The sequence below is a fragment of the Tursiops truncatus genome, chromosome 1 (assembly GCF_011762595.2).
Source record: "Tursiops truncatus isolate mTurTru1 chromosome 1, mTurTru1.mat.Y, whole genome shotgun sequence".
NCBI lineage: Eukaryota > Metazoa > Chordata > Mammalia > Artiodactyla > Delphinidae > Tursiops > Tursiops truncatus.
In genome coordinates, this window is record NC_047034.1 from 96,979,071 (window position 1) to 96,991,783 (window position 12,713).

Here is a 12,713-nt window from a genome sequence, read left to right on the forward strand (position 1 = left end):
TATGAACATTTTTGGTAGAGAAAATACAGTTTTATTTGACTAAAACTAGGAAAATAAACAATGACCCCATTCCCAGTCTTATGAAACAACCACATTTAGTTTTTGTTGTTTGTCGTTTCTGTTAAAGGAGCAACAAGTAACTTATGTACATTATTTAAAATTTGAAAATCTGGGTAAGCAAAACAGTAATGAATAGGAAATATCCATATCCTACCACAGTAATCACTGGACATATTTTTTTAAAATAGCCTTTGAGACCCCATGAGTATGTGTCTGAGTTTGTGTGTGGTACAGGACCGCCCTGGATGCTCCCTTCTGTAGCCAGCTTTTGCCCATGTAACAGTATATCATGAGTATGCTCACAGCTCAATGAATATATCATCATATCAAGCATAACTGTAAAAGCTAATCTTCAGTGAGAACCTAATATGTGTCCAGAATTATGCAAAGAACATCACACATAAAATGCCATTTTAGTTTTTACAGAAATCATTTGAGTGTAGCTTGTTATTCCGATTTTACAGAGGAGACTTAAAGAGGTTAAGTAATTTGCCCAGGGTCACATAACCTGCATTCTGAAATTGGAATACAGAACTGTTTTTTCCATTTTTAATTTATATTCCATGTTTATCACTGCAGAGCTCCAGATCATAATCACTGTGCTGTACACATAGAATTACAATATAGAATTACATTGAAAAGCTTTAATCCATATAAATTAATCATTACCTTTGTTAGGCAGAGGATTGCTTCCACTTCCAATTTTCCACAATTATAAACAATACTAGGGTAAACATCTCTAAAATAGATATATTTGTAAGTTCAATTAATAACTTATTTAAGATACATTTATAGAAGTGGAAATGCTGGAAAAAAAGAGGATGAGTACTCTTTAAGGTTTTTGGTTTGATTCACATCAAACCAAGAATGGAGAATATTGTTCTTAAAAATCTTCACCAATCTTATAGGTCAAAAATAAATGAAGTACCTCATTTTAATTTGCATCTTTTGAATACCTTCCCATACATTTATTTTGTATTTCCCTTTTTGTGACTGAAACAAATATTGAAACAATAGTTCAATAACTGACAAATCAAATTCTAGTCATCACTTGGCCCTTAGACTTAATTCATAGAGTGGCTTAATGGTACTCCTTTTTTTAATTGGGGTTTATTAAAGGCATAATTTACATCCTATAAAATTCCCTTTTTAGCATATAGTTTTATGAGTTTTGACAAATGCCTAGCATCATGTAATCATAAACACAATCAAGTTATAGAACATTTCTATCATCCTAAAATGGTAGCCAACCCCTCCTTTAGCTCCCAACCCCTGGCAACCACTATCTTTTTTCTGTTCCTATAGTTTTACCTTTTCCAGGATGTCATATAAATGGATTCATATAGTATGTAGCCTTTTGAGTCTTCTTTCACCTTGCATAATGCATTTGAAATTCATTCATGTTGTTACCTGTTTTCTTTTTTTCCTTTTTTATTGCTGAGTGGTATTCTGTTGTATAGGATGTACCACCATTTTTTAAAATCCATTTACCAATTGAAGGATATTTGGGCTGTTTCCAGTTTTTCCCAATTATGAATAAAGCTGATATAAAAATTCATGCACAGGTTTTTGTGAAAATGTATATTTTTCAATCTCTTGGATAAATACCTAGGAATGGGATTGTTGGTTTGTATGGTAAATATATTCAATATGTTTACCTTTACAAAATTTTTCTGAAGTATCTGTGTCATGCCTAATGGCCCTTATGGGTTTGAATGGTTCTGAAATTACTCTTGATGTAGCTCATCCAGATTTTTATTGACTGGTACCTTTTTCTGAAAATAGGCAAGTTTTTAAATAAAGAGTTCTAATCAGCTCCTGGTTATACAAGAACTTATCATGCACTTGATTCATTACCCACATCCTCTGATTCTTCTCTGTCAAGTAGCATTGGGCTGCTTATTTAGCAAATATAATGTGTTTTAAAAAGTTAAAGAGAAATTAAATAAGAAGCCATTAGTTAGATTAAAATACTAGTGTAAAAGAAGGCATGGGTACAATTTATGGGTGAGTTACATTTTTTACCATCATTTGTTATGTATAGTAAAATTTTATTTGTTACTAGGTTTGTAATATATGAAACATGTAACAAATATCAAATAAGCAGCACTATGGTACCTTTCCCAGGACTCATGAGTTTACAGTCTCATGAGTCTGTACTTTTATAGATTTTATAAATAATTTTATAAGCAAATTCAGAACAGGGTGATGATAGCTATGCTAGAGGAGCACATAAACGGGGACCCATCCAAACTTAGCGATGCTTACAACATCCTCTAAGTAGAGATCTGAAGGACTGGTGGCCATGGGAGAAGGAGAGAAAAATATTCCAGATAGAGGAACCAGCTTGCACCAAGGTTTTATTTGGCAAGTGAGGTAAGAGCACTGGGGCAAGAGACTTGAGGATGCCATTAAAGAGAGTTCAAATGGGGTCCAGAATGAATGTAATAGAAATAGAATTGAAAAGAAGCAAGATGAGCTGGAGCAGATGCACGATTATTGGTTGGGAAATTTCTAAAATGGCCAAAGAAACTTTGTAGTATGAGGGAGGTAGGCCAGGAGGTACATTGAGTTGATGGTTGAGAACATAGTTGTGAATATGGGCTAAAGTTGTGTTAGACAGGTCATTAGAGTTAGGGAAGTTAAGAAACTTTAGATAGAGTCCAGGGATACCCACATCCACTAAGGGCCATAAACACATTAGTATTAATAGACTTACGTGGAGTTTCATGTCGGTGCATTGGGAAACATTGAGTTACAGTGAAACCCAAGAGTTTATTACACATCTTCTCAATACCTTATGCCCCATGAAGTTCTAAGCAAGGTAAATAATGTGCAGCTGTTCCCAGAAGTATTTAAACACAGGAATTTTTTTTTTTTTTTTTGGAGAACCATTTAGGATTACTGCTTTTTTAGGCAATGCTCTTTTTACCAGATAAATAATATTTTAAGAATTGATTGTATATACCTGGCAGTGCTCACATTGCTAACTAATCACTTTTCTGTACCTTTTGGCAGTGGTTCTCAGACTGGTGTAAAAGGAAATTCCTGCGAAGAAACAAAACTCTGAACTAATATAAAACTCTGAATTGAAACAGAACCACTATAAAAAAAAGAAATAGTTCCCCAAAAGTCATCTTTCCTGAGAGAACTCTTGTTCTATCACATTTATCTTTTATGTCTTCACATCCCCAACTTTTTAAAACAAGAAATTGCTTAGATGAACTTTACAATGTTTCGTAGTCTCAAGTTTGAAGTTCTCTAATAATTTCTTCTAATATGGACCTAACATCATTTCTCTTTTCTAAAATACTCACCAAGTTCACAACCTACCAGGAGGAAAACAATGTGACAAAGTAGAGTCTAAGAGCACACACTTCATATGCTACTGCTTTTCTTCCTTCTCTCTTCTCCTACCCATTTTGCCTTCATCAAGAGACACAGTGAAGGAAGGAAGGAAGCAAATGCAAAATAAAGATAGCCAATATTTGGGAGTATGACATCCATCCACCTTCCCCTGATACAATGTAGGTTGTGTCTGTAATAATTGTTGATTATTATAGGACCATGATTCCTTATCCTAAATCATTAGTGCTAGGTGTTTTTCAGGATTAAAATATTTTATATTTTAGGGAAAAGTACTGTGTATTCTGTTACACAAGCAGGATCTTGGGCATCACTTTGTAATCAAAGATGGATATTTCCACAGCATAACAGAGTACAAATTGCCTCACAGCTATTCAGGTTTGTTTTTTACCACCAAATGAATTTGCACCAATTTTACCAGAAACATTTGGGTTTTAAAGTTTGTTTGGATATTAGAATTGTAGACTATAACATTGTGAAATTCCAACCAATTATAAAAATCTTCTTGACTTCATTCTCTCTCTTTTTCTTTCTTTTCTTTTACTTTTTTATCTTGTTTCTCTGGCTTTTACAGACAACTATCGATATAATGATATGTTTGAGTAGAGACAAGGACCTTTGTTCATATCATCTCATTTAATCTTAATAAAAATCTATTTGAATAGGTATTATTATTTCCATTTCACAAATGAGAAAGCTAAGTCTCTGAAAGGTTAAATTGCTTGTGAAAATTTCAGTTGGTACGGAGCCCACCTTCAAACACTTGGCATTCACACTACCTGACTGCAGAGTCCACTGTGCCACCCAGCTTCCTTACCAATAGAGCTGAGTACACAAATCATTGAGTTAGCCATCATATGCACAGATCCCATTTTATGCTTAAGTTTAGCATAAAAGCTGATTGCTGATAACCTCCTGTTAAAAAACAAAAGCTGTTTATAATCATCCAGAAAGAAGGAAACTGGAACAACATTTAACCTCAGCATTTGGTCCAGCAATATAACAGCGTAGAACTTTAAATAGACTAGCACTTTATCCAAGTAAGTCAGTCAGTATTTAAATAAACACTGAAATAATATATAAAACACATTTTGTAGGTGTCCCAAATCCAACCTATTGAGAGTGGTCAAGAAGAAAATTCACAGGGAAGGTCCTTTAAAGGCTGTCTTGCAAGGCTCTTCAGCTGGATAATGGGAATCAGCCACTGTGAACACCTTCAATTAAGGCAATAAACGTATGTGCGCTAGAGCGCACTGGTGTTGGAATTGGTTGCAAAGCTAAGCCAAATACAGAAACCGTGTCCTTTTGTGCAGGTTTCCATTACAACGAAAAGGGATCTAGATACTAGATTGTTTGGGTTGTTATTGTTACTTTTATTCAATATAAAATTTTGTATATATTTATTCAAATATATTTTGTTTTTTCACTGATTTTTTTCACTCATTAATGGGAAATTAGTGTTCTTCAATGAAATAGCCCTTAATAGTAGTGACTATTTTTTGTTTTCTTACCTGAGGTACTCATTTTGCATCTCTGTTTTCTCAAAGAGAAATGGCAGGTGGCAGATCTTGTCAGGTGGCAAGTCATCACCAAATTTTCATGTCATAAGTAAATGACAATTTTGTTTTAAGTAACTTTTTAAAATTCCAAAGCATAATTTATACAACTGGGGGTATAGAATAAATAGGAAAACAGAAATTTTCACATAGAACTTAAGGCTTCAAAAATTGATATGCTAGAGACTTAGAGTTTATCAAATTTAAGAATCCAAAACTACTTTTCAGAAACAAGCGCTTGTTTTTCCATGGGACCTCTGCACTCAAGGACTGGATTCAGTATTTTGCTCACTGATTTGCTGTGGACTTGAATGAACACTTTCTAATGGATGTAGCATATTCTAATCTTCAACTCTTTGGACACAAGCTTTGTTATCTCCACTCTAATCTTCTGTATGTATAATTGCACTGATGATTTATATGACCACTTTCTTCTTGTGACTCTGAATTAAGCTTCTATGCATGAGTTTTTGGTTTGCCTGCTGAGTGTTTGCACTATCATCTACTAATAAGATTTAGTATTGCATATTAAGAATTCAGCTCGATTAAAAGGGGAAAATCCTTGTCACCTAGTTTGCCTCATAAGGAGTCCATTCCTTAAGACAGGTGATCTGAAAATATTAAGTGCAATTCTGTTTTTTTAAATATTACTGAGAAAAATGCTGATGAGGTGAGCAATGTCATAACTTCCTGCATAGGAATTATACCATTTGAATATTTCAAATCATACATTTACATGCATGTAATTGTTATAATATAGAATCATAGAGTCTTATAGATGGTAAGGACTTTAAGTAATTAGTTTGCCCTTTCTCTAGATTCTTTCAGGGAAAAACTTCTCCTGTGCTAGACGAGAATTCATCTTATTTCTTAAAGCATACTGAGATATAAGGTCCATCCCTTTCAGTCTGTGGTGTGGGTTTATTTGCTCTTAGTGAAATTAATAAACAGATGGCCCCTGTGCTCTCTGTATACTCCTTTAATGTACTTGGAAACTGTTATTAAATTTCCCCTTTATTTTCTCTTCCTTTTGCATAGTCACTTTGTTATTTATTTTCCTCTGTTTACCTAATGACAATCTTTAAATGATTAGCCCCAAGTAGAACCCTTCTGATTCCAGTCAAATAGGAAAAATCAACTCAGAGATTAGAGCTTAATTGTGATGTGAAAGTGAAAGGGTACTAATTGGAAAAAGCAGGCATTTCCCCAGAGCCCTGGGATCTAAAAGTGGAGTCAGTCTGGAAACAAACTGTTTACCCTTGAAGTTTAACCTGGTAATGACTTAGCATAAAGAAAGGGGTAATATCCTTCAGAATTTATGGGCAGTGAAAGGAAGATCTAGTGGTCACCAAAACGTGCTTTTATTTTATTTATTTTTATTTTTTTGCGGTACGCGGGCCTCTCACTGTTGTGGCCTATCCCGTTGCGGAGCACAGGCTCCGGACGCGCAGGCTCAGCGGCCATGGCTGACGGGCGCAGCCGCTCCGCGGCATGTGGCATCTTCCCAGACCGGGTCACGAACCCGTGTCCCCTGCATCGGCAGGCAGACTCTCAACCACTGCGCCACCAGGGAAGCCACAAAACGTGCTTTTAAATGGCAAGACTGAATCTAGGATTTCCTGGTTCTCAATAGCACACTTACAGTTATCCATTCAATGTCTCATTTCTAAGGTGACCTCGTGTCCCTATTTGGGACAGCCCCAGTTTAAGCCTGTCATTCCTATGTATGGTTAGCATCCCTTTTCTACCCCACTATGTCCAGGTTTAGATGATAATTTATATGCTCTCCCTGCAGTCAGTCATTGCACATTCTTTGTCACTCTCTCCAGCTTGTACCTATCCCTTGGTTTTTCTTACTCTGCTTGTGTTCTCCCTTGCACTGATTATCAGTGATTTGTTTCTGATACTTTCTTTGCTTTATTAAGGTCTTTTAACATTTCAGTTCTATCTTCCAAAGTGATGGCTGTCCCCTTCACTTTGGATCATCTTCAGCAAATTTAATGAGCCTTGTGGACACTTTATTATTTAGGTTAAGGGAACACTGATACCTAGGCCAGTGGCCTTTGGAACAGCATCCATTTTCTCTCCCTTGTTTTTTTTTTGGTGTGTGTGTGTGTTTTTTTTTTGCGGTACGCGGGCCTCTCACTGTTGTGGCCTCTCCCGTTGCGGAGCACAGGCTCCTGACGTGCAGGCTCAGCAGCCATGGCTCACGGGCCTAGCCGCTCCGCGGAATGTGGGATCTTCCCAGACCGGGGCACGAACCCGTGTCCCCTGCATCGGCAGGTGGACTCTCAACCACTGCGCCACCAGGGAAGCCTTCTCCTTTGTTTTAATCTCCTTTCCTTTCTTTTTACTGTCATGTCTTCACCCTTTCCCTACCCTCCATTTGCCACTGACCGATTAATCTTCAATTTATATCTTAGCATCTTTCCAGAAATTACTATGTGCTAGGTCCTGTCCAGAGGAGTGCACTCCTGTCAGTTTTGTACTGAAACACTGTATATCAAATTGTTCGCAGATTTCACGTCCCCATGGGGCCACTGGAAATAAAACTATGATGTACTGTTTCCACAGTTCTTATGGCTTTTACTCAATCATAGTGCATTATATAACTCTGACAAACATTTTTTGTCCTAAAGTCATGCTTGTGCTTTTGGAAGGAAAACTCAAGAAAACTTAGAGATGAACTGTTGAATTTGCCAACATTTTCATCATGCATTTTTTTAAATGGGAAATTAAAGTACCCAAGGTCTTGTCAAGCAGTTAGTAAAAGGGTCCACATGCTCTGCTCACTACTGATTCTTACTGATATTGTTTTTCTCTAGGCTTAAGTGGGTCACACCTAGAAAATAATGCCTTAAGCTGTGGTTAGTAATATGCTTCTAGTGTTTAATATGCCTCAATTCAGTGAAAATGAATTTTAACTTATTCACATACATTCAGAAAATGTTTTAGCTATTTAAAACACCTTACCTTGAAAAGAGCTACACATACATGGAAGAAATCTCATGGCGTGCATTCATTATGTGAAATTCTATTTATGATGTCTTTGACTTATAAAGAGTCCAAGCTACTATGAAAAACATTCCAAACAGGTAATTTGATGGTAAAACCCTTCCATAATGCTGCTGTTAGTGGTTGGGGCTGTCACTTAAGTTAGCTCTTGACATGACCTATATGTGGCATGATTAATTATGTCATGTCGATTTTCCACTGCAGTATTTCAGCAGCCATGGTATGGCCTGTTGCATGTCTGAAACCATTTAAATATTAGCCATTCCGCAGGGTTCCTTTGCACACAATTCAGTTGCTTAAACAAACAACAACAAAAAAAAATTTAAAACCTCCTTCAAGAATTTTCTGGTTGAGGTAAACAACAGAGATTGCAGTCTGTAGTCTGGATTCATGCATCAAAAATGAAATGTTTAAAGGAGATCTTTGTCAACTAGCAAATGCCATTTCAGTCTGAACATTTCACCACTCCTTCTATGCCATCTGTCTCACAGGGAGCAATTAGTCTGAAACTTCAACATGCAGCATTAAAATTTCATTAACACTGAACAGAATATTAACATGCCTGGCATTGCCATTTTTATCTCTCCAAATTTCAGTGCTAATTTTGAATAAGGCAGGTATAACATTTTACTCTATTTGGTTAATTAATAATATTGAATAAAATATATAATTAGCAGCCAAATTTATGTAATAATATGTACAACTCATTTAAATAATGCTGTATGCTTTTGCAGTTTAAACATACCTGGGCTACAGCTTTATATGAGGCTAATGATTATTTGTAAAAGCACTGAATCTTCTACAAAGCCAGTTTTCCCAGGGCTCTGACTTTTTAATTCTTTTCTTTTTGCAGAACCACATCACTGCCTTCGCAGAAGTCACATGATATTGAAGCAGATGGTCTTTCACTGCATTGGACATCGTCCCTTTTCACCATCCATTCATAACACCCAAAGTGTGTTTGATGACAAAAACGTTTATCAAGTTGTCTAATCATTTTTATAATTTAAAAATCAGTGTCAACTTATCTGTTTCCCCCACTAGACTGTGAGCTCCTCAAGGGCAGGACTGTGTCTTTCTTCTCTGTCTCCCCAGCACCTATGACAAAGCCTCACACAGAGTAGGTTCAATAAAAAATGATGACCAATGAACAAAAATTAATTCTGAAATAAAACATTCACTTCAGTTTCTCACAGAATCACTGAGACCATGTGAAAAGAAACCTCTACGCGAGTCGTATTTGTGTAAGAAGTCCCTCTATTTTGAGCTAGTCAAGCTTTTTAATTTTTCATGTATCTTCTATTCGGCAGCACACCATGTTTCATTTGAAGTGGACTTTGAAAGTCATGGGGGTTTTTATTTCATTATTCAGCATGACTTATTTCCATTCTAACAGATTTCAGTGTGTGAAATTACTTTACTTTTAGAAAGTATGTTCTGTACTAAAATAATGTTTGCACATAATATTATGCTATATTTCACTTAAAATACCATTCATACTATAAATTCTAAGACTGGTGCTTCTGCTTTTGAAGGGGAAAATGCCAATTTTTACTGTAATAAGTAATGTATCATAATTAAAAATTATTTATTTGGATTTTTGTTCCTGACAGTTGTGGTTTAATTGTTGACTTGTAGTTTTTGAATTCAGGCAGTGTTTAGGAGAGTCAAAGTGACTAAATCCTTAGCAATGATACCTATTTATTGAGCATTTTTCCACTGATAATGGTCTCAAGAGTGGTCTAAGGCTCCATTCTTTTACTAGTCAAGTTTCCAGATAATTTAAATGGCAAAGAACCACACCCTGACAGCTCAGTTTAAATTATATAAAAGTAAGAAATGTAGTTAATGTATTTTACTTTGCGTATGTGTTGTACGTTATAGTTTACAAAGTACATTTTCATTTATTAGTTCATTTAATCTTCACAGTAACCCTGGGTAAACATTAAGAGATTGGCTTTAGTGTTACAGATGAGAAAAATAAAGACAACGCAGGTTAAGTAATGTGCCCAATTCCACACAACTAGTAAGAGGCAGTTAAAGTTTAAATTTAGATTTTCTGACCCTAGTATTCTTTTTAAATATGCCACAGCTGCCATATCATTTTGGACACATCGAGGCCTTTTAGAGGTCAACGGAGTCTGGGCAACTATCTACACTTCAAAAAATGAAGACATGCCAAAATAAAGTTATAAAGTTATGCTGTATTTTAAACATTTGTGTTTTAAGAAGAACGAACACTTTTCAAAGCACAACAATATACTAGCCAATTTATAATCCTATTTAAAAATAACGTCAAGAGTCTAGATGTGAGGTCTTTTGTAAAGTCAAAACCTAAATCAGATGTCTGTCCTGCAACCCTCACCCCCATGCCCTAACCCCACCCCTCAGGAGAGGCCCTGAGGGACTTCCCTTACACTGAGCATGTGGAATTAAGGATGAAAATCATAATATAAGGAAAATAAATTGGACTCTGAGAAAACCATTCAATGTACTGCTCAACAATAACTTTGTGATTTTCAAAGCTACGCAGAGTAGCTTTGTCTTATATGAGAAGTGGTTAATTGACCGAGAAGATTCTTCCCAACCTTGATAGAGCTAAAGGAAACAAACTTTTAATTTTCTCTGTGATTTTAACAGAAATCAGAAAATAAATATAACCAAAGACTTGTCCATTACTCCCAAATTAGATGTTACTTACTCTTTTTCATCACCGTGGGAGTTAAAGCACTTTTAGTAGGGCCAGAAAAACAAACAAACAGAAAATTCACGTTTCTACCTTTCAGACTTCTCTAGAAAATTCAGTTCCGGTAGAAATTTAGAACACAAAAAAAGCTTGGAATGCCTTTGACCCTCATTAAAGACTTTTTAGGAAATAACAGTGATGTGGAATTCACTTACTGGCAATGAAAGTGGAGGGAATGATCATAATATCTTAGGAGGCAGGATTACAAGTAAGACTTAAAGAGATCTGTTCTCTTGGTTCTAGCATCAGTCTTCAAGGAATCAATTAGTCACATTTTTCTTGTTGGAAGCCTTAGCTATATATTATATATAAATGTATCTCTGTACCTGGTTAAACCTGGTCTAAATGCAGGAGTTATAAATTCCTCAGAAATCCACATTTAAACCAGGATCAGAGTAAGGTCATCTGTAATATTTAAATGTCATGGACCCAAGATTGTGCAGTGAATGATCCTGCCATGAAGGAAATTCAGAAGGATAAAAAGGATACACATGCATAAGGCAAAAAGTCAGCAAAGAGCCCTTAACCATGATGCTGTTACTGAGAATAATGATAAAACTCATTTAAGAAAATATTCATTTGTAAATATGTACATAGGTAGTCTAGTGAAAGCAGGCAAACACATGTCTTTCTGATAAAAACATCTTTTTATTCTAGTTACTTGGGGCCCAGGTCAGTATAAATTGGTCAGCCTGAAAATTTCAGTAGTCTCTGTTTGCATGGCAGAAATTCTGCACATGTTTTATCTGATTCCTAAGATTATCTAAAAGGATCTTTTATGTTAAAAGAGAGGTGAACCTTCTTTGACAGACTTTGTCTATTCCACTTCTAACTGGGCCTCTCTTTTCTCAGGATCTATCCTAGCCAAATATCTCAGTTCCATTTACCATACAGTTTCCTTTGTGAAAGAGCAGTAGGGGAGGAAATAATTCTCTGCTGTGTATTGTATTTTTCAAATAAAATTTAAAAACTAAATTAAAAAACCTAAGTTTGATTTTTTTTCCCCAGGTATTAATTCTTTCTTGGGGGTAGAGGAATAAAGAATGCTGACTATCCTGATGGAAGTCAGATTGCCAGAGCGACTGGAGAATGTTTGGAAGGGGATCACAGTGGTTCAGATTGGACCAGTTCTTTGGGCAGCTAAAAGACCCTCTGCATCCCATGGGCCATCCTGGGATCTCACCAACTTCCTTATTTACAAATCACAACCCCCTGGAGACAATATGGGATACTGAGCAGGTACACAATCTACTACATAATCTGCCTCCTATGTATGAGCAAGATGCTAAAGACTAGTTGTAAATGACCTTGTGATGCCGAAAGCTCAGCTTCTCTGTACACAGTTGCTGAATCAGATCTTGGAGACAGAGTTTTGGGTGAAGTAGAAAAGAGTAGCTTTATTACTTTGCCAGGCAAAGGGGACACAGTGGGCTCCTGCCTCGAAAAATTATGTGGCCCCCCTTGGAGAAGATAGAAGTTTTGTTTGTTTGTTTTGTTTTATTTTGCGGTACGCGGGCCCCTCACTGTTGTGGCCTCTCCCATTGTGGAGCACAGGCTCCGGCCGCGCAGGCTCAGCGGCCATGGCTCACGAGCCCAGCTGCTCCACGGCATGTGGGATCTTTCCGGACCAGGGCACGAACCCGTGTCCCCTGCATCGGCAGGCGGATTCTCAACCACTGCGCTACCAGGGAAGCCTAGTGAAAAGTTTTATAGTAATTGTTCAAAAAGGGTGTGATCAGCTCATGGATATTCTTCTAATGGGTTCGTGGGTAGGTAAGTAGGAGTCAGCATCATCAACCTTCAGGTCCAGCTGGTCTGGGGTCTACATGCTTGTGTGCAGCATACCATCGTTAATCGTTAACTTCTCCCACCTGGAGGGGGTTTCAGTATCTGCAAAATAGTTCAAAGATATTGTTGTGTGTATCCGTTAATGGGGAAACAGGACCTTGCCCCAAGGCTGCTCGACTGTT

At 36.6% G+C, this 12,713-nt stretch overlaps 1 protein-coding gene across 2 annotated transcripts in view; it reads left to right on the top strand.

The window, feature by feature from the left end:
• PLPPR5 (phospholipid phosphatase related 5) overlaps positions 1-11,629 on the top strand; it is a 131,357-nt gene extending 119,728 nt beyond the window's left edge. For both annotated transcript variants that reach the window (XM_073810569.1, XM_019919187.3), the window contains exon 6: positions 8,851-11,629. In XM_073810569.1, the coding sequence (XP_073666670.1) occupies positions 8,851-8,883 (33 nt within the window). In that variant the 3' untranslated portion in view covers positions 8,884-11,629. The remainder of the gene's footprint in view (positions 1-8,850) is intronic.
• Positions 11,630-12,713: the final 1,084 nt, after the last annotated feature.